Here is a 20,071-nt window from a genome sequence, read left to right on the forward strand (position 1 = left end):
CTGTTAACTACTGTGTTTAAAAGATCTAGGGGCCTTTGCCAACTGGGACGTGACATCTAACCTTGGGAGTCCAAACAGACCAACATTAGCCCCAAAGCAAAGGAAGTTTCAAGTGGAGGCCTAAGCAAGACCCATATACATCAGGGGAGGGAACCTTAAGATTTATGCAAATTTTAGACTAACTGACCTTGTTAAAGATCATGTAGGCAGCCTTGTTTAATGCCCAAACTAGTAGTAGTTTGCATGTATTTGCTTCATGTCACTCCCTTTTCCAAACATCAGCTATTATGGAAACTTCCCCACCTGGGCACTCCAACAGGTGATTTTTGTTTGTCTTTTTGTTTGTTTTTGGCATGGAAATGTTTTTATATTGCTCTAAATCCAAATATTACTGAAATGAATAAAATAAAAAGTTAAGGCAGCTCATCAGCAAGGTCCATGGTAAATAACTATGCTTTCACACAGACACAAAACAAAACTGCTTTTCCATTTTCTTAAGGTTGTCTTGAAATGTCCCTACAATTGCAAAGGGCTCATATGCTTAATGTGTGTGGATGTGTCCGTGTGTTTGTTCTGAAAAACAAGGGGTCAACCTAATGAATTTATATTCATTTCCTAGTAGCTTAAGTATGCCTGCTACTACCATTTGTTTATAGGTTTGAAAACATTTAAACAAAAGCTGTGAGTTGTTTTGAAGCTTCAAAATAACATGGCTCATGTGAGTGGCAGAATTTTTTAGGATACTGCATTTTTCTTTTGCAAATTTGCTAACATTTTCTTTTTTCAATTATAAAACATTAGTCTATCTTTAACACTAAAAGAAGTTCTTTTTTCAAATATTAATAACATGAAGGATACTAGAAGTAGGCAAAAGCCAACTAAAATCTCCTTACGGAGAGATAATCTCTACACATATTTAGACGCATTTCCTTCCCTTTTCAATGCTGGCATACATTTTACTGAGTTGATTTGTGCGTGTAAAATATTTTTTCACTTATTAATATCTAGTGATTTCTCCCTCTACATTACATGGTGGCAGCATAGAGCAGTGACAAAGAACCCCGGGGTCAGAGGTCAGAGTACCGAGCTTTGAATTCAGTACACCCCACCCTTTATCTGCAGTTTGGCTTTCAGCGGTTTCAGTTTCCCAGGGTCAATCATGGCCTGAAAATATTTAAACGGAAAATCCCAGGAATAATTCCTAAGTTTTAAATGGCACCCCATGGAGAGGCGCATGATGAGAACCCTGCCTTCCCCCAGCGCCTCCTCCCTGCAGCCGCTCCACCAACTATTCCCTGAGTAGCCCTCGCGGTGGTCAGGTGGACCTCGCGATATCGCGATGCTTGTGCTCAAGGAATCCTCATTTTATTGGTTATGGCCCCAAAGCGCAGAGGAGCGATGCTGGCAGTTTGGATTGTGCTAGAGAGAAGCTGTAAAATGCTTCCTCTAAGAGAAAAGGTGGGCGTTCTCCAGGTAAGGCATATTATCCCCTCTCATCGTCTCAGGAAGCAGGGTGAGCACAGCACAAGTTGTCTTTCATTATGAGTTGTTGTGAATCTCTGACGGTGCCTGATTTACAGGGTTTGGTATTATCCACAGCTTCAGACATCCACTGGGGGTCTTTTCCCCTGAGAATAAGGGGGGACCACTGAGTATAATTTTGAGCAAGTTACTTAAGCTCTCTGGACCTTAGTCCACGCATCTCCCTACTGTTATTGGGCGGTAATAGTAAGACCGTCTTCATAGTTGTGAGGATTAAATAAATTCGTAGACAGAAATGTAAGGCATTTTAGAACCTGGTGCCCTGGCTGAATGGCTCAGTTGATTGGAACGGGGTCCTGTACACCGAAAGGTTTCAGGTTCGATTCCTGGTCAGGGCACGTAGCATCTACATTGTGCTTAGATCCCTGGTCAGGGCCCATCCAGGAGGCAACTGATTAATGTTGCTCTCTCACACCTATCCCTCCCCTCCCTCCCTTTCCTCTCTCTCTATCCTGGGATAAGGATAGAAAAAAATAGAACAGCAGATGGCATATAATGAGTATTTAATAAATCTTAACTCCTACATGAATAAATAGCCTTGAGAACACTTTTATGTGTAAACAAAATATTACATCATATAGATGTTTTATAATAGAATTGGCTATTTCATCACTGTTGTAAATTTAATAGTGATGGTGTGTGTGTGTATGTGTATGTATAAAAACAATGTTAATCTCTTAGGTGTATAAGTAATATTTTCCCCTTAGAATAAATTTTTGAGTGGAATTATTAAAATCAAGGTCAAATCTATGTAATATTCTTAATATAAAAAGATATTGATTTTTTAAAAATGTTAAACATTTTGCATTTTTACCAGCAATATGTAAGTGTACTTTAACCCACCACACCTTTCCCATGTTAAATTTAACAAGTAACTAGTCTTTACTATTTTATTAGGTTTAACATTTAAATCAATTGTTTTAATTTGCATAATTCATTTATTTAGATATTTCTTATTGAGTTGTTGTTGTTCTTTACAGATACACTTTGTTATATTTATGGTAAGAACTTTTTTCAAATTTATTTGTTATTTGATTTTTTAGTATCTCCATGATAAGGATTTTTGGACAGAAAAGTATTAAAAATATTTGTGTTGTGAAATCTACCCACCTTATCTTGTGTTCTTTCCGAGATTTTACTGCTAGGATGTAATTTTCTATTCTACCTTTTGATGACAATTTAGATATTTTATTTTCCTTAATCATTTTACAATTTGCATTTAACTTTTATAATAAATTTCTCATTTATCTTGTTATGGTGAGTTTTTAACTTTGTTTTCAAAGTTGCCCCTTTTCTATTGATATTTTAAAATAATCCTTCCCTTTTAATTTCTTCTATTTCTTTCATCACATATTATATTCTCATAAACATAGTATTAAGCTACATTTCTTGGCTATTCAGTTCTAGCTCCTTTCTCTTTACTCTTTCTGAAGATATTTGATTCTATTATCTACTCATAAAAGCTCACAAGTAATTTGATTGTGAATATATTTGAAAATAATAAATTAATGTGTAATGTGGGCGTTTTTGTTTTTTTCAATATTCAGCCATGCCTTCCAGAACACAGCACACTACTGCACTTCTTGAACACAGTCTCAGTTCCTTTCTTAAAGTGACTATTTCACACCTTTGGTCTCAGCTGATGACCTTACTCCATACTTCACTTGGAATAGAAAGTAAAGTATGGGGTGAGAAGGGGAAGGAAGGGAAATAAGAAAGGGCAGCCTCCTACCTTCACCTCTTGAAACCTCCCCTCTATGCACTGCACATTCATGCCCTGCTCTCCCCCTTCACAACTGTCTACCAAAGGCTGATCCTCCACTAGTGATGTAATTGACAAATATGCCTGTATGTGTGTTGAAATTTAGTATATATTAGAGCATCATTTGAAATTAGTGGAGAAAATGACAAACCGTGGTATTAGAACAAATAGCTAAATGTTTAGGGGGAAATGTAATATACTAACTCATGTGTATAAATTCTCCTAAAATAAATTCCAGATATTTTAATGATCTAATGGTTAAAAACAAAGTCCTAACGTCGGGCTCCTCACTCCAGATTTATGTCCCTCTTGTTCCCCTGTATTTATGTGGGGCCATATGATTGAGTTTTTTTTTTTTTTAATTTCTTTATTGATTAAGGTGTCACATATTTGTCCTCATCCCCCCATTCCCATCCCACCCCTCTCCCCACGCATGCCCCAATCCACTGTTGAACTTAACCGTTGGATAGGCTTATATGCATGCATACAGGTCCTTTGGTTGAACTCTCCCCCTCCCCCCCACCCTCCCCCTACCCTCCCCTATCCTCCCTCTGAGGCCCGATAGTCCGATCGATGCCTCCTTGCTTCTGGTTCTGTTCTTGTTCCTCAGTCTATGTTGTTCATCATTTCCCCTAGATGAGCGAGATCATATGTCACTAGATATATACTAATAAGAACTGTATGTGAGACGAGCAATAATAGTTATGCTGACAGGCAAATGAATCAATCTGTAGCGAGCTTCCCCCTGGACCAACAGTTCTTTTGAGACCCAATTTCAATGTCCAGTAGTTCCTTATGTGTACATGTCAGCACTGACCCCTCAGCTCTGGATGGTGGACAAATGGTGGTAATGGAGGTCCGACTCCCTCTGGTTTGGTCTCGGCCGAACCCAGGGGCACGGCGTCACCCGGACTAAGGGGCACGTGGCCTCACCCATACCCAAGGGGCGCGTGGTCTCACCCGGGCCTGGGACCCAGCCTCACCCGGATGGATCCAGGGGCGCACGGCCTCACCCGGACCCAGGATCTGGCTTCACCCGTACCCAGGGACGCTTGGCCTCTCCCAGACCCAGGGGCATGTGGCCTCACCCGGGCTTAGTTGCACAAGGCCTCACCTGGATCCAGGGACACATGGTCTCTCCCGGACCCAGGGACGCTTGGCCTCTCCCAGACCCAGGGCCACTTGGGCTCACCCGGGCCTAGGTGCACGAGGCCTCATCCGGATCCAGGGACGCATGGTCTCACCCAGACTCAGGGATGCTTGGCCTCTCCCAGACCCAGGGCCACTTGGGCTCACCCGGGCCTAGGTGCACGAGGCCTCACCCGGATCCAGGGACACATGGTCTCACCCGGACCCAGGGACGCTTGGCCTCTCCCAGACCCAGGGCCACTTGGGCTCACCCGGGCCTAGGTGCACGAGGCCTCACCCGGCTCCTGGGACACATGGTCTCACCCGGACCCAGGGACGCTTGGCCTCTCCCAGACCCAGGGCCACTTGGGCTCACCCGGGCCTAGGTGCACGAGGCCTCATCCGGATCCAGGGACTCATGGTCTCACCCGGACCCAGGGACCCTTGGCCTCTCCCAGACCCAGGGGCACGTGGCCTCACCTGGGCCTAGGTGCACGAGGCCTCACCCGGATCCAGGGACACATGGTCTCACCCGGACCCAGGGACGCTTGGCCTCTTCCAGACCCAGGGCCACTTGGGCTCACCCGGGCCTAGGTGCACGAGGCCTCACCCGGATCTAGGGACACATGGTCTCACCCGGACCCAGGGACGCTTGGCCTCTCCCAGACCCAGGGGCACGTGGCCTCACCCGGGCCTAGGTGCACGAGGCCTCACCCGGCTCCAGGGGCACATGGTCGCACCCGGACCCAGGGACGCTTGGCCTCTCCCAGACCCAGGGCCATTTGGGCTCACCCGGGCCTAGGTGCATGCGGCCTCACCCGGATCCAGGGACACATGGTCTCACCTGGACCCAGGGACGCTTGGCCTCTCAGACCCAAGGGCACGTGACCTCACCCAGGCCTAGGTGCACGAGGTCTCACCCGGATCCAGGGACACATGGTCTCGCCTGGACCCAGGGATGTGTGGGCTCTCCCAGACCCAGGGGCGCTTGGCCTCACCCGGGCACGGGATCCAGCGTCATCCGGGTCCAGGGGCACATGGCCTCACCCGGACCCGGAGTCCGGCCTCACCTGGACCCAGGGGCATGTGGCCTCACCTAGACCCAGGGACGTGAGGCCTCACTTATACCCAGAGGCGTGTGACCACACCCGAGCCCAGAGGCGCGCAACCCCGCCCGCACCCGGGTCTCAGCGGAGCCCCGTCTTCCTGATCCCAATTCCTGCCGGTCAATCCCCCCTCAGCAATTCCCCTGGCCATCCTTCCAGAGCTCCAGTATGGCTGCTGCAGAACTCGTCGGGCGGCGGCTCGGCGAAGCTCCGGTGCGCCCGGTGCAGGGTGGTGGGCCGGTCTGGCGTCGCTGCGTCGGCCCTTGGGTCTGCATCGGTGGCCGGTCGCCGAGCATGCGCACCTGGCCACTTCCGGGGCGTTGAGATTCTTGACGGACTCGGAGGTCAGCCAGCGCGGAGTCTCCCACCCCATGTCTCATAGGGGCTCGTCTGTCCGTGCTTGGCTGCCAGTGGAGCCGTCCCCTCAGCCGGAGACCGCCGGGGGAACTGCGCCGAGCACGTTCCAGGCCGCTGTTGTATCGCCTGAGCCATAGTTCTTTTGTGTCGCCTGAGCCATAGTTCTTAAAGTGTGGTCTTTGGGTCACCGGCATCAGCATCATCCCACATACCCCTCTTTTATTCTAGTTGTAGAGCATCTACTCAGCCAGCCCTATGGTGGTCTTGGATGGTGTCTGCTCTGCTCTCTTGTCGTAGTCTCAAAGTTGTTGTGGTAGGCAACAATCAGGCTTCCGCCCTATGCCTCCATCTTGGTCCTCCTTTGTATAGTTAAGTCTTGATTGTTGTTGGTGTCACTGGGGGGGGCTCTCTTTGTCTATAAAGGAAGAGTTGCTGTGCAGGAGACACGTTTATGGGCCGGGTCTTGGTGCAGCAAAGCTTTGGCGCTCACTGAATATTCCTGTTGAATGTGTCCCTTATGCACGTGGTTGAAATCTGGTGTCATCTCCCACAGACCACTAGATGCCCTCGTTTCTGGGTCTCCAATGGGGTGTAGATCAGCTACTGCCTTAGGCATTCAGCAAGGATTACAGCAAAAACTGTAGTTTCTTCCTCCTGTCTGAGTGGCCCTGGAGCAGTCCGACTAGAACAGCAGTTCATCTGGTCCGCTGCCAGAGGGCAGGCCACCCACATGCATAAGCCGTTGCTTGGGGCGCAGGTGTGCCTGCAAGACTTGCGGGGCAGGTCTTCCAAATGTGCGGGGCGGGGTCTCAGGGCGCCAACAGGCCATGGTGCGGCGAGCCGCGATGGCTGTGAGTCTGGTCCTTCTGCCTTCCACGTATCTAAGTCCCCTCGTTCCGCCCTCCAGCGCAGCAAACACTGATTGCTGGGCGCACCTCCGCAAGAGTCCCGCCTCTCCCCGCAGGCATCTGGGTCTCCCGCGGTTCGCCAGAAGATGGATTTCAGGGTGATGGAGAGCTAATCTCCCCTAGGTTTGGAACAAAAGCCCCTTTCCCCCGCCACCAGCCAGACCCACGCGCCTCCACACCTCATCCCCTCCGATTTCGCTGGGTGCGAGGCAACAGAACAGCCTTTAACCTCCGCCGCCATCTTTTTCAAACTTCCCAATTTGTACTTCTTAATCCCTTCATTTCAGTCAACTCTACTGAAGTCTAGCGCCGCCGGGAGGTGCACGGAAAGGGCGCCCGGGCCTCCGTCTGGTGCGCGGTGCGCGCGTCCCGCGGAACCAGGCGCGCGAGGGCCGCGCGGTGGGGACGGGTGCTGGGCGGCCGCCGAGCTCCAGGCACCGCCATCGCCGCGTTCCGGGCGTCGCCGCCGCGGCGTCCCCCCAATTTGTACTTCTTAATCCCTTGAATTCAGTCAACTCTACTGAAGTCTAGTGCCGCCGGGAGGTGCACGGAGAGGGCGCCCGGGCCTCCGTCCGGTGTGCGGGGCGCGCGGCCCACGGCACCAGGCGCGCGGGGGCTGCGCGGCGGGGACGGGTGCTGGGAGGCCGCCGGGCTCCGGGCGCCGCCGCTGCGGCGGCGTCCCCAGCGTCCCGGGCCGGGCGGCCTGCGGGGGCGGCGGAGTTGCGAAAGTGAGTGAGTTTCCCAGGGTTTCGCCCGGAATGGGGTTCAGTGCAATCGGAGCCGGCGCTCAGTGCACTCCGGAGCCTTTATCTCCTTCCTGCCAGTGAACGCCGGCCAGGTCATCAGCCGCCCCTTCCTCTCCGGTTCCATCCTCCCCGCAGGCGCGTGTGCTCGTGTCTCCGCCCGTTTCTCCATACCTCAGGCTTTTACGGCTTCCCCGACTGTCCCCGTGGCCTTCTCCTTCCCCCCAGCTGTGGGCATTTCAGTCCACCAACTTTCCTGTGGTTCTGGACGATGTCCGTTCTGACCTCTAGTTGTATTTTTGAAATTGTTGTGCCCGGCTGCAGGTTAGGTGTTTAACCTATGGCGCCATCTTGGTTCCTCTGATTGAGTTTTAATAAATGGCATGTGAGCAGGTGTGATGTTTGTGGATCCAACTAGAATTTATGTAAATGAGACAAACTTCTACCTGTTAAGCCACCAGATTTGAGATTTATCTGTGAGAGCAGGTGTCAGCAAACATGTCCCTGGGGCTATGCATTTTTTTTTCAAATGAAGTTTTGTTGGAACACATTTATTTTGGTATTGCCTATTTCCCCACTACAGTGATAGAGTTGAGTAGTTGTGATGGAGACAGTATGGCCACAAAGCCAAAAGTATTTATTACCTGGCCCTTTAAAGAAAAAGTTTGCTGATCCCTATATTATAGTACTTAGCATTACCTTATATAAAGGAAAACTAAAACTAGAAATAGAAAATAACATAGGAGAACAAACATTATGGTCGGGGTGAGGAAAGCCTCTCTTAGTAAAAAACAAAACAAAACAAAAACCCCTCTAGGTAGTCCTCCCTGCTTAGCCTGCTTTCCTGCGTCTTACCCCCAGCACACCTTTACCTGGTTAGCTCTATCACCCTTTGGTTTTCAACTTAGAAGTCACTTCCTTAGGAATGCATTCTGTATGCTTTCTAAAAGGCTGTAACTGTCATTCCATTATTCTGCTGTAATAATCTCTCAAAGGTTAAAAAACAAAAAAAGACTGAATTGACAAGTTCAATAGTCCTTTATCAATACATAAAACTCTGAGACATTTGAGAAATCTTTCCTGGAAGGCTCCGCCTTTCACCACTCTGACACATCTTTATTCAATTCTCCTCTGCTTCTCTAATTCTTACAGCTCCAACCTTGATTGGCTACTTTTCATCCACCTTGAAATACTCGTAACTCCAAGGTTCTGGCATAGATTCTTTCCCACTATCTTTCTCCAACATCACATCTCATCTAGGATTGCACTTCAGAATTACCCTAGAATATTTTTACAAAACATATTTATTGCCTCCATCTTTGCCACCCTTATGCTCTGCAAGAGGACGAGGCACTTGCATTTTAGTAGAATTATTTCAAGATTGCAATGCATGCACTTAGTTTCCTGGATAAAAATTTTGGCACGCATCCTTAGGCTTGTCAAACTCCATTTGAAGTAAACTTCTAAATATATGTCTCCAGTCAATATCTCTCTTCTAAACTCTAGGTTTTTTCATTTATTCAAAATTATATTTCTTGAGCTATTACAGTGGCTGGCACTTTCCTACAAGTGGTAATACAGATGTCAACAAAGCAGTCAGTCTTGGAATTATAGTCTAGTGGAGGAGTCAGACATTAAGCAAGTAATTACATAATTAGTTTACATAAAAGCCATTCCATTGCCTAAAAAGCAGTGTAACATTTTTAATGTGCTTAAGAAACATGTGGGTCTTGTTACAAATATAGGCTCCTGAGATCAACTGCCCTACCCCATCTTGTCTTGAGAAATATTTTCAACAAAGCAATCCAAGAATTATTCCAAGTCATGATGTGCAAAACTATGGTCTTTATCATAAATGCTTTACTACAGCACAAAACAGTGTCCCATCCCTCCTTTTCTGAAAATATTCCCTCATTTTCCATCATTGTCCTATAAATTCATCAATCTTCAGCATTTTCAGGATTACATGTTGGGCCAATTCTTTAGAATTCAATTCAAAGCATTTCTCAATTTAGACTCTAACTTTTCAGCTTTATTTTTTAAAATTTTTAATAATTTTTTATTTTTTGCCCTGACCGGTGTGGCTCAGTGGATAGAGTGTCGGCCTGCGGACTGAGGGGTCCCAGGTTCGATTCCAGTCAAGGGCATGTACCTTGGTTGTGGGCACATCCCCAGTAGGGGTTGTGCAGGAGGCAGCTGATCGATGTTTCTCTCTCATCGATGTTTCTAACTCTCTATGCCTCTCCCTTCCTCTCTGTGAAAAATCAATAAAATATATAAAAAATAATAATAATAATAATTTTTTATTTTTCAACTAGAGGCCCAGTGCATGATTGAATCATGCACATGTAGGGTCCCCCACACGCTTTCGCTTTCGATCGCGGGGGAGCTGGGTGCCTGTCCGCTGGTGCTAGAGCAGACAGGCACCCAGCTCCCCCGCTTTTGATGGTCCGTGGCGGGACATGAGCTCGCTGCCCCAGAGGCCCCTTCTGTGCCGCAGCACAGCCATGGCACAGACGCTGAGCTCCCGCCGCCACTGGCGACGTGAGCTCAGCGTCCTGCTGGCCCAATCGGCTACCCCGGCCACCCCGAGTCCCGCCCCCTGCACCTCCCGCTGGCCCAATCGTGGGCGTAGCGGAGTGATGGTAATTTACATATTACCATTTTATTAGGTAGGATTACAGTTAACACACATTATGTTACAGTTAATATACATTATATTAGTTTCAGGTGTACAACCAATTGATTAGACATTTACATGCCTTATGAAATGATTACCCCAATAATCCTACTGCCTACCTGACACCATACAAGTAATTACAATATTATTGACTATATTTCCTACGCTGTACTTTACGTCCCTATAACTATTATGTAACTACCGATTTGGACTTCTTAATCCCTTCACCTTTTTCACCCATCCTCCTAATTCCCCTCCTCTCTGGCAACTACCAAAATGTCTCTGTATCTATGAGTCTGTTTCTGTTCTGCTTGTTTGTTTATTCTGTTTTTTTATATTCCACATATGGCATTTGTCTTTCCCTGCCTGACTTATTTCACTCAGCATAAAACCTTCTAAGTTTATCCATATTGTTGCAGATAGCAAGATTTCATTCTTTTATATGGCTGAGTTATATTCCATTGTATATATGTACCACTTCTTCTTTATCCATTCACCTATTGACACTTAGGTTGCTTCCATATCCTGGCTATTGTAAATAATATTGCAATGAGCATATGGATGCATATGTGTTTTCATTTTAGTGTTTTGGCTTTCTTTGGATAAATACTCAGAGGTAAAATTGCTGGGTCCTTTTTTGTCTCTTGTTATAACCTTTGTTTTAAAGTCTATTTTGTCTGGTATAAGTATTGCTACCCCAGTGTTTTTTGCTTGTTTCCATTTTCATGAAATGTTTTATTTCCATTCCTTTACTTTCAGTCTGTGTCTCTTTAAACCTTTACATATGCTGTCTCCAAGTCTCTTGGAGACAGCATATGTAAAGGTCCATTCAGCCACTGTATGTCTTTTGATCAGAAAATTTAATCCACTTGCATTTAAAGCAATTGTTAATAGATATGTATTTATCCCATTTTATTTTATCATAAAATCTTGTTTAATATTTTTTTGTAATACTGGTTTGATGATGATAAACTCCTTTAGCTTTTTCTTATCTGGGAAGCTCTTTATATGTCCTTCTATTCTAAATGATAACTTTGCTGGCTAGAGTAATCTTGGTTGTAGGTCCTTGTTTTCATCATTTATTTCTTGCCAGTCCTTCTGGCCTGCAAAGTTTCTGTTGAGAAATTAGCTGACAGTCTTATGGGAGCTCCCTTGTGGGTAACTAACTGCTTTTCTCTTGCTGCTTTTAAAATTCTCTCTTTGTCTTTAACCTTTGGCATTATAATTATGATGTGTCTGGTTTAATCCTCTTTAGGTTCATCTTGTTTGTATCTCTGCACTTCCTGGACTTGTATATCTATTTCCTTGACCAGGTTAGGGAAGTTTTTGTCATTATTTTTTTCAAATTGGTTTTCAATTCCTTGTTCTCTCTCTTCTCCCTCTGCTATCCCCATGATGTGAATCTTGGTAAATTTCATGCTGTAATAGAGGCTTTATACATTATCCTCATTTTCTTCAATTCTTTTTCTTTTGGTGTTCTAATTGAGTGTTTTCTGCTACTTTATTTTCCAAATTGCTGATTTGATCCTCTGTTAATCTACTCTATTGTTGATTCCCTGTAATGTATTCTTCATTTCATTTCTTTATTTCTTACTGGTTCTTTTCTTATTTTCTAGTTCTGTTTCTATGTTTTCTAGCCCTTTGTTGAAGTACTTACTAAGTTCATCTACTCTTCCCCTAAGTTCATTAAGCATCCTTTTTGTTTATTTATTTTTTCTAGAGTTTTGATCTGTTCTTTCATTTGGGACATGTTTTCTTTTTTGGCTCCGCAGTTTGGCAGCCTCCTTGTATCTGTTTCTATATATTAGGTAGAGCTGCTATGTCTCCCAGTCTTGGTAGAGTGGCCTTATAAATGAAGCTAGATCACCAACTTACGCCATACACAAAAATAAACTCAAAATGGATACAGGACTTAAACATAAGACGGAAAACCATAAAAATACTAGAGGAATCCACAGGCAGCAAAATCTCAGACATATGCCAAAAGAACTTCTTCACCGATACTGCCCCTAGGGCAATGGAAGCTAAAGAGAAAATAAACAAATGGGACTACATCAAAATAATAAGCTTTTTTACAGCAAAAGAAACTATCAACAAAATAACAAGAAAGCCCACTGCATGGGAAAACATATTTGCAAATGGCATCACTGATAAAGGTTTAATCTCCAACATCTACAGGCAGCTTATAAAACTTAATAAAAGGAAGATAAATGATCCAATAAAAAAAATGGGCAACGGACCTAAATAGAATCTTTTTCAAAGAAGACAGAAGGAAGGCCAAGAGACACATGAAAACATGCTCAACGTCACTAATTATCCGAGAGATGCAAATCAAAATAACAATGTGGTACCATCTCACACCTGTCAGAATGGCTATCATCAACAAATCAACAAATGACAAGTGTTGGCGAGGATGCGGAGAAAAAGGAACCCTCGTGCACTGCTGGTGGGAATGCAGACTGGTGCAGCCACTGTGGAGAACAGTATGGAGTTTCCTCAAAAAACTGAAAATGGAACTCCCATTTGACCCAGTAATCCCACTCCTAGGAATATATCCTAAGAAACTGGGAACACCAATAAGAAAGGATATATGTACCCCTATGTTCATGGCAGCACAATTTACAATAGCTAAAATCTGGAAACAGCCTAAGTGCCCATCAACAGATGACTGGATCAGAAAACTATGGTACATCTACACAATGGAATATTATGCTGCCATAAAAAAGAAGGAATTCTTACCATTTGCAGCAACCTGGATGGAATTGGAGAACATTATGTTGAGTGAAATAAGCCAGTCAATGAAAGAAAAATACCACATGATCTCACTCATTTATGGATAATAAAGAACATTATAAACTTGAACAAAAAGATAGATACAGAGGCAGTAAAGCATCAAACAGTCTGTCAAATTACAGCAGGAAGGTTAGGGAGAGGTGGGGAAGATAAGAGATCAATCAAAGGATTTGTATGCATGCATATAAACATAACCAATTGACGCAAAACTCTGGGGGGTGAGGGCATGTATGGGAGTGGGGTGGGGGGGGCAATGGTAAGATATATACACATATAATACCTTAATAAAAAAAATTGAAAGAAAAATTTTTCTGAAATATAATAGCATGTTAGAAACATAATACCATGAAGACTTTTTAATTCATGTTTCAAGTTTCTAGAAATATACCTGGGATATATAATAAGCATTCAAAATATGTTTAATGAGTTCATGCAAGAATGAAGGAAATGACTCCATTTTCCAGAAATGCATTATCATATTTGTGATACTTTTATTTGTTTATTTGGTTCTTTGTTTTTATATATAGTTGTATGTCTACTTGTTTTAATTTGCTTATTAGCTTATATGGGCTTGGAGAGTAGTGACTGTTTGCTTATCTGCATTTTATTTCCTTCCATCCTTCCTTCCTTTGTTTTTACCTCCTTTCCTTCCTTCCTTTCCCTCCTTTTTTTCCCTTTTTATATTTCTTTCCTATGTCTATCAAGACATCTTGTTTTGAATAGCTAATTTGTTGAATTTATCTAAGAAGAGATAGGAGAAGAAAGAAAAAAGGGGAGGGATGGAATGAAATGGGACAAGTTCACAACAAAATCATTTTTCTCCATATTTCTAAAATTGTTATCAGAACCAGAGATCCCCACCTTCAAAAAGACTATTTTGCAGTCACTCTCCTTAGAGCCCCTTTGACATCCTTGTTCCTCAGACTGTAAATGATGGGGTTCAGCATGGGTGTCACTGCAGAATAAAAGACAGAGATCATTTTATCCCTGTCATTCATTATCTTGGAGTTTGGCCTCATATAGGCAAATATTGCTGAGCCATAGAATAGGACAACAACAATGAGATGGGAGCCACAGGTAGAGAAAGCCTTGAGCCTTCCCTCCCCAGACTGCATCTGGACCACAGTGGAGATAATATTCCAGTAGGAGACAAGGATCAGGGAGACAGGAGCTAAGAGAATGACCACACCCATTGCAAAGATGGCCATTTCTGTGCTGTAGGTATCTGCTGAAGCTAGCTTCAGGAGTGCAGGAGGCTCACAAAAAAAATGGTTAATGATATTGTTCCCTCGGTAGGGAAGACGCAATGTGAATGTGGTGTCCACCAGAGACACAAACGCTCCACTGGCCCAGGACCCTGTAGCCAGCTGGACACATACCCAATGTGTCATGATGGTGGAGTAGTGCAGGGGCTTGCAGACAGCCACATACCGGTCATAGGACATCACTGCCAGCAGAGCACACTCTGTACACCCAACCAGAAGTAAAACAGCTATTTGTGTTGAGCACCCAACAAAGGAAATGGTTTTCCTCTTTACCAGGAAGTGGATTAGCACCTGGGGGACTGTAGTAGTGGAAAAACAGAGATCAGCAAAAGACAAGTTTCTAAGGAAAAAGTACATGGGTGTGTGGAGTCTGGAGTCCAGGTGAGTGAGCACAATGATGAGCAGGTTTCCCAGCACAGTCAGCAGGTAGATGATCAGAAAAAGGAAGAAGAGTAGGACTTGTGTCTGTGGATCCTGTGAAAGGCCCAGGAAGATAAATTCAGTCACATAGGTTTGGTTTTCTTCTCCCATGAATATTTATATTACTGTTTATAGGAAGCACCGAGAAAAGAAACATTTCAGTTATTTTTTAAAAATCTGTTTAACTTAGATATTTTATAAACAGTATGTAAAACTAGGCTATTGGTCTTCAATTTTAACAGCTACCATATGTTAGAAAACAGAGTTCTCTTTTTTCTCAGTAGTTCTGACAATTGAAATATAATTTTTATTTTCTCTCTTCCTGAATTTTTTATTAGCACCAGAGGGGCTAAATTATCCTGCATATGCTATAGGACCAAACCTTGGCTGGACTACACATAGTCCTGAGAAGACTATATTGCATTCACAGTGCCTCCTTCCTTTCATGTAGATTTGAGAATCACACAAATTGATGTTGCTTTAAGCCAGTGAGATTTTTGTGCATTAAACTGTCTGATAGCATTTATGAAGGCTGATTTTTTTCATCATATTTACAAAATAATTCTAAAGGAATGAGAATTTAAAGGAAGTTATAGTAGTCTATAATATTGGTCCTTAACCAAATTATTCTGTCATTTGTTTTCAATGTGAAGAGGGTGCTGAGAAACATCAATAAAAACAACTGCTTCATTGGTCATTGCATTTAGTAGCATCTTTTAAATATGCCCTCCTTTTAAATATGCCCTGTTCTTCACACTTGTATAAGGCCCTTGGCAATAATAGTACTAAATATCATGTATTGGACACTTTTCTTGTGCCAATAATTATTAATATTTATTTTACATTCTTTACTTTTTATTTTACATCCTCTTTAAGTTCATATGAGGTAGTTATTATTACTCACAGTATACAGATGATGAAACAAAGACTTGGAGAAATTTTCAAACTGTTTCCTCTAAGCCTTCCTCACTTGTTCTGTATCCTGCAATTCTTTTTCTTTCTTATTCAAAAACTGGTTGTAGAGGAGGTTAAACTTTCACCTAATTCTCTATACACTCACTCCTTGAAGACAAGCCCACAGACGTTCTCAATTTTAAGGGCTTTCAAGCTAATCTGCTATGACAGAGCTCTGTAGGCATAAAAATAACAGTCAGGCATATTTTAACAGATATTTTAAAACTTTTTTGAGGGGTCTTGTCCCATGAGAATAGAAAAAAAACCAAATATTAAGAAAGGTGATAAAGATTATTTGAAGACAATCTGGTTGTATATCTTTTTAAAAATTAAAAAGAGCCAATTTCAAGCCTATGATAACCGATAAGAAATGTGATCTGGTGTAAGATGAAGTAATTGACAAATAAAAAATAAGACTTCTATTTAGTGGATACAACCATAAACAAAATTTTAAAAAATAAATAAATCTAAGAAAATATCTAACAGGAAAAAAAAAGTTATTCGTACCATGTAAAGACCTCTTAAAATAAATAATGAAAGACATATAACACATTCCAAAAAGTGGGCAAAGGATTTAAGTATCCAATTCATACAAAAATAAGTAAAAGAAAAAAAAAGTAAAACTGAATAATAAACACGAAACAAAAACATGCACATTAAAACAACAGGTGAGATTTATTTGCCTTTTAGGTGAAACTTAAAATGCTGTTCACCCAAGTTTGATGACTTAGCAAGTTTGATAACAGGTTAGTAAGTGAAAAGCTAACCATCAGACTCTATGTGTGATTTGTTACTGTAATCTTTTAAATGGAGTGTGAATGGGTGTGTGTTTATGTGTACATGTGTATTTGGAGTGTCTGTGTATTTCCAGAGATATTTCTCCTGTAGTGAGAGTCCACTGAGCATGGACTGCCTCATTTGTAAGGAGAGAGCATACATAGCTCACTGATTGGAACTCTGCAGCTAAACTGAAGGTCTTGAATCCTGGTTTCTAATTAATGGGCAACCAACAGCAAATTACTTAGCTTTTCTGTGGCTAGCTTTCCTCATCTGTAAAATGGTGACATAAGTAATACATGTCCTATAGTGTTTATCTAGAGATTAACTAAAATGTTAATGCACTTAAAGAATTTAGAACAGTAAAGGCTAGCTCATAATATTATATAATATTTCATATGATAATGAGATCATGATCTAGAAGTAACTGCAAGATTAGGAAAATAGTTGTTAAGGACAAAGCATGGTAACACATGGCTGCTGTGTTTGGCTTAGGAAAATGCTTATTCTCACTATTTTTATCCTTTGCCTTCTTTTGCTCTTTGTTCTTTCTTGGTTACTAGCACTGTGTTGCTAGGAAAATTCCATGTGAAGACCAAATGTGATAGGTAATTAAATAAGGGATTAAATATTTGTCTCCCTGGACTGAATTGCTTCTTCAGGCAGTAAATTGTATATCACTTATCTCTAGTATCTGGTATAGCAATATCACCTGATACATAGAAGGGGTTTCCAAGTGAATTGAATAAATAGACTCATGCCAACACATTCACTCTCTCAAGAGAAATGTAAGTGAGAAAAGGGTACTGTGCTGGCTATTGAGATATGAATTCTGATCTGAGGTTGGAAGGATCTTGGTTTAGAAAATCCCAGGATTGAGACTTTATTTGTAGGTGCTCTCACTCCTGGGAGCATGCTCATACCTTTCCCCTCCCTTCTCCTTCCCCTTCCACCTCCCTGCCCCAGACACCTTACCATTAGCTTCCTCACTCCCAAGCTCCAAGGGCCCTTTCTTTACTTCTATAGGGTGTTTCCTAAGCCCATTTCTTCTGGAAATTACTTTTTCTACCTCTGTTATGTACTGAAATTACTTTTTCTACCTCTGTGATGTACTGATTACTTTTTCTACCTCTGTGATTTCTACCTCTGTGATGTACTTTTTCTACCTCTCTTACAAACTAACTAACAAACAAATCCCAGTATCAATCACCAGGTTAAAGAGAGTGAATGATCTGACTATCAGTGGCATCCAAATGAAGAAGGGTGAGTTCAGTGTGAAAAGGGGCAGATACCAGGATCTGGGTATGCCTGCACACACAGGTTAGCATGCTCACACAGCCTTGTGTGGCCATCCAGGGATGTCTGACCACAAGAAGATCCTTTCTGTGAACCCTGGGGCAGAAAGTTCAGGTTTTATCCATTCCAGCCTATTTTCTGTGTCCAAACCCAAGTGACTAAAAGGAATGAGGAAGAAATCCCTGAATGGAGAGCATTGAGACAGCAAGAGGCAGAAGAGAATCTGGCAGATTAGTTTTTAATGCAAAAGAAAAGGCAGTAGTTGTCCAGAGTCCTTGCAGGTACTCTACTATCCCTGATCAATAGCTTACTCCTCCCCAGAGGAACCGCAGAACAGGATTCATGAGGCTATTACCTCAGAAGCAACAAAAACAAAAACAAAAAAAACACACACATATTCTCTGTAGAAGCCAAATGGAAAATGAAAGGCAAAGCCTACTCCAAATGAACAGAATCAAGATTTCCGACTCTCTCAAAAGATTAATCCCCCCCTAATCATCCTACCCACTCACCTGGTGGGCTGGCAGGAGACAAACACAGGACAATGGGGTCAGTGATGAAGAGGTAAGTTAATGGATGAAGGAAGGTGTGGTTTCTGCAGTTTGCTTATTCATATCCTAATAGGCAAACTCTACTGCAGTTTACCAAATAAACTGATGGTTGGGACATCATCTGGGCTGAGTCTTATTTTATCCCAAGCCAAGGAGCACCATTTTATTAAAATCCCCAACTCACCAAGGAACCAGGCTGGAGGATTTTCCTAGAAAGAAGTCTTTAAACCTGAGGTCCTAAGAGCCATTGTTAACAGGGCATTCCCTGGAGCAATCAGTGCTATTAACTTTTTCTAAATCTTTCTACAATGAGAGATACCCTGGGGCCTTTTTTATTTCTATCACAAACTAAAATACCTGAATGTTATCTGATGCCAGATATTACACTACTATTTCTCAAATCATTCTAAGGACCTCTGGAGTCTCCAAGTACTCTGTCAAAAATTTTGTTAAATAGTGTTTCAATAATGATGCTAACACAAAAGGCAGCTGACATCAGTATATTCTGCATTGTCTGGATGAAGCCAGGGGATTTCAAAACTCTTGTCTGCAATTGTACTCAAAATGCTTTAATTGCTAATGGGGAAAATCAAACAAACAAAGCAAGAAATCTATGATGCTGTTCAAGATACACAGGCAGTTTAAATGTGGGCTTTATTGTAGTGAGTCAAATACTAAGTGTTGTGTGAACTAAGGGCCACATGAACAAGTCCAAAAGAGAATTCTTGATTTTCCCACCAAACTACCCCCTTTTTGAGTCTTTCCCATTATCCACAGAATTGCTCAGGTCAAAGACTTAGCAGGAATATTTCTTTCTCTCTTTTTTTTCATCTTGTACATGCTATCAACCCACATGTCTTACCATCTTCTCTGCTTCTCCACTTCTACACCTAGTTTAGATGGTCATCTCTCCCCTGAGCTACTACCCAGTCCATCTGATTGCTTTTCTTGATTCCATGCTTTTCTACCTACTATCCATTCTCCACACAATGACTCAAAGTGACCTTTTAAAAGTATAATATCAGGATGGCTTTCTATTGAACATAAAATAGAACCAATCACCTTTTTAGTATTTCCAAGGCTACAGCCTTAGGTTGAATTGTATTATCCAAAAATATATGTCCACTTGGAACCTCAGAATGTGACCTTATTTGGAATAAAGGTCTGTGGAGATGTAATTAAGGGAAATATCAAGACAAGATCATCCTGGATGAGGGTGGACCCTCAACCCAGTGACAGATGTCCTTTTAAGATGAGGGGAAGACACAGGGACAGAGGAAAGAAGGCACTGTGAAGAAAGAGGTGGAGGTTGGACTTGTGCTGCCATAGCCAAGGAATACGAAGGTGCAAGGAAGGCTCAGAGAGCACAGACTACAGATACCTTGATGTTAGACTTTTGGCCTCTAGAACTATGAATTTCTGTTGTTTTGAGCCACAGAGTTTGTGATAATTTATTATGGCAGCCCTAGGAAATGGATGCAAAGATCCCACTTTGGCCTTTTCCTGTTTCTGTGATCTCATTCATTGCCACTCTCCCAGTCACTCATCAGCTTCCAATCACTCTGACCTTTCTCTGTCTTGATCTCAAAAAGCTCATTCTGATCCAAGCCATTTAGACTCTGTTCTCTCTGTCTGGACCCTCTTCCCCCAAATCTCTCCTTGGTTGGTTTTTTCTTTTCAACTTTCTTGTCACAGAACAAACAATTTCTCCTTTAACTGAAATGTCAACTTCGCAGAAAGGACTTTCCTGACCACATGCTTAAAATGCCAACCCACCCTTTCTTGCTTT

At 42.8% G+C, this 20,071-nt stretch overlaps 1 protein-coding gene across 1 annotated transcript; it reads right to left on the reverse strand.

Annotated features, from left to right (window-relative positions):
- Positions 1–13,891: 13,891 nt before the first annotated feature.
- LOC103294665 (olfactory receptor 2D3-like) lies at positions 13,892–14,815 on the reverse strand. The gene has a single exon (XM_008151082.2). It carries the CDS (start codon positions 14,813–14,815, stop codon positions 13,892–13,894), a length of 924 nt encoding a protein of 307 aa, XP_008149304.1.
- Between the last annotated feature and the right edge of the window lie 5,256 nt (positions 14,816–20,071).

Source organism: Eptesicus fuscus, chromosome 13 (genome assembly GCF_027574615.1).
Source record: "Eptesicus fuscus isolate TK198812 chromosome 13, DD_ASM_mEF_20220401, whole genome shotgun sequence".
Lineage (NCBI taxonomy): Eukaryota > Metazoa > Chordata > Mammalia > Chiroptera > Vespertilionidae > Eptesicus > Eptesicus fuscus.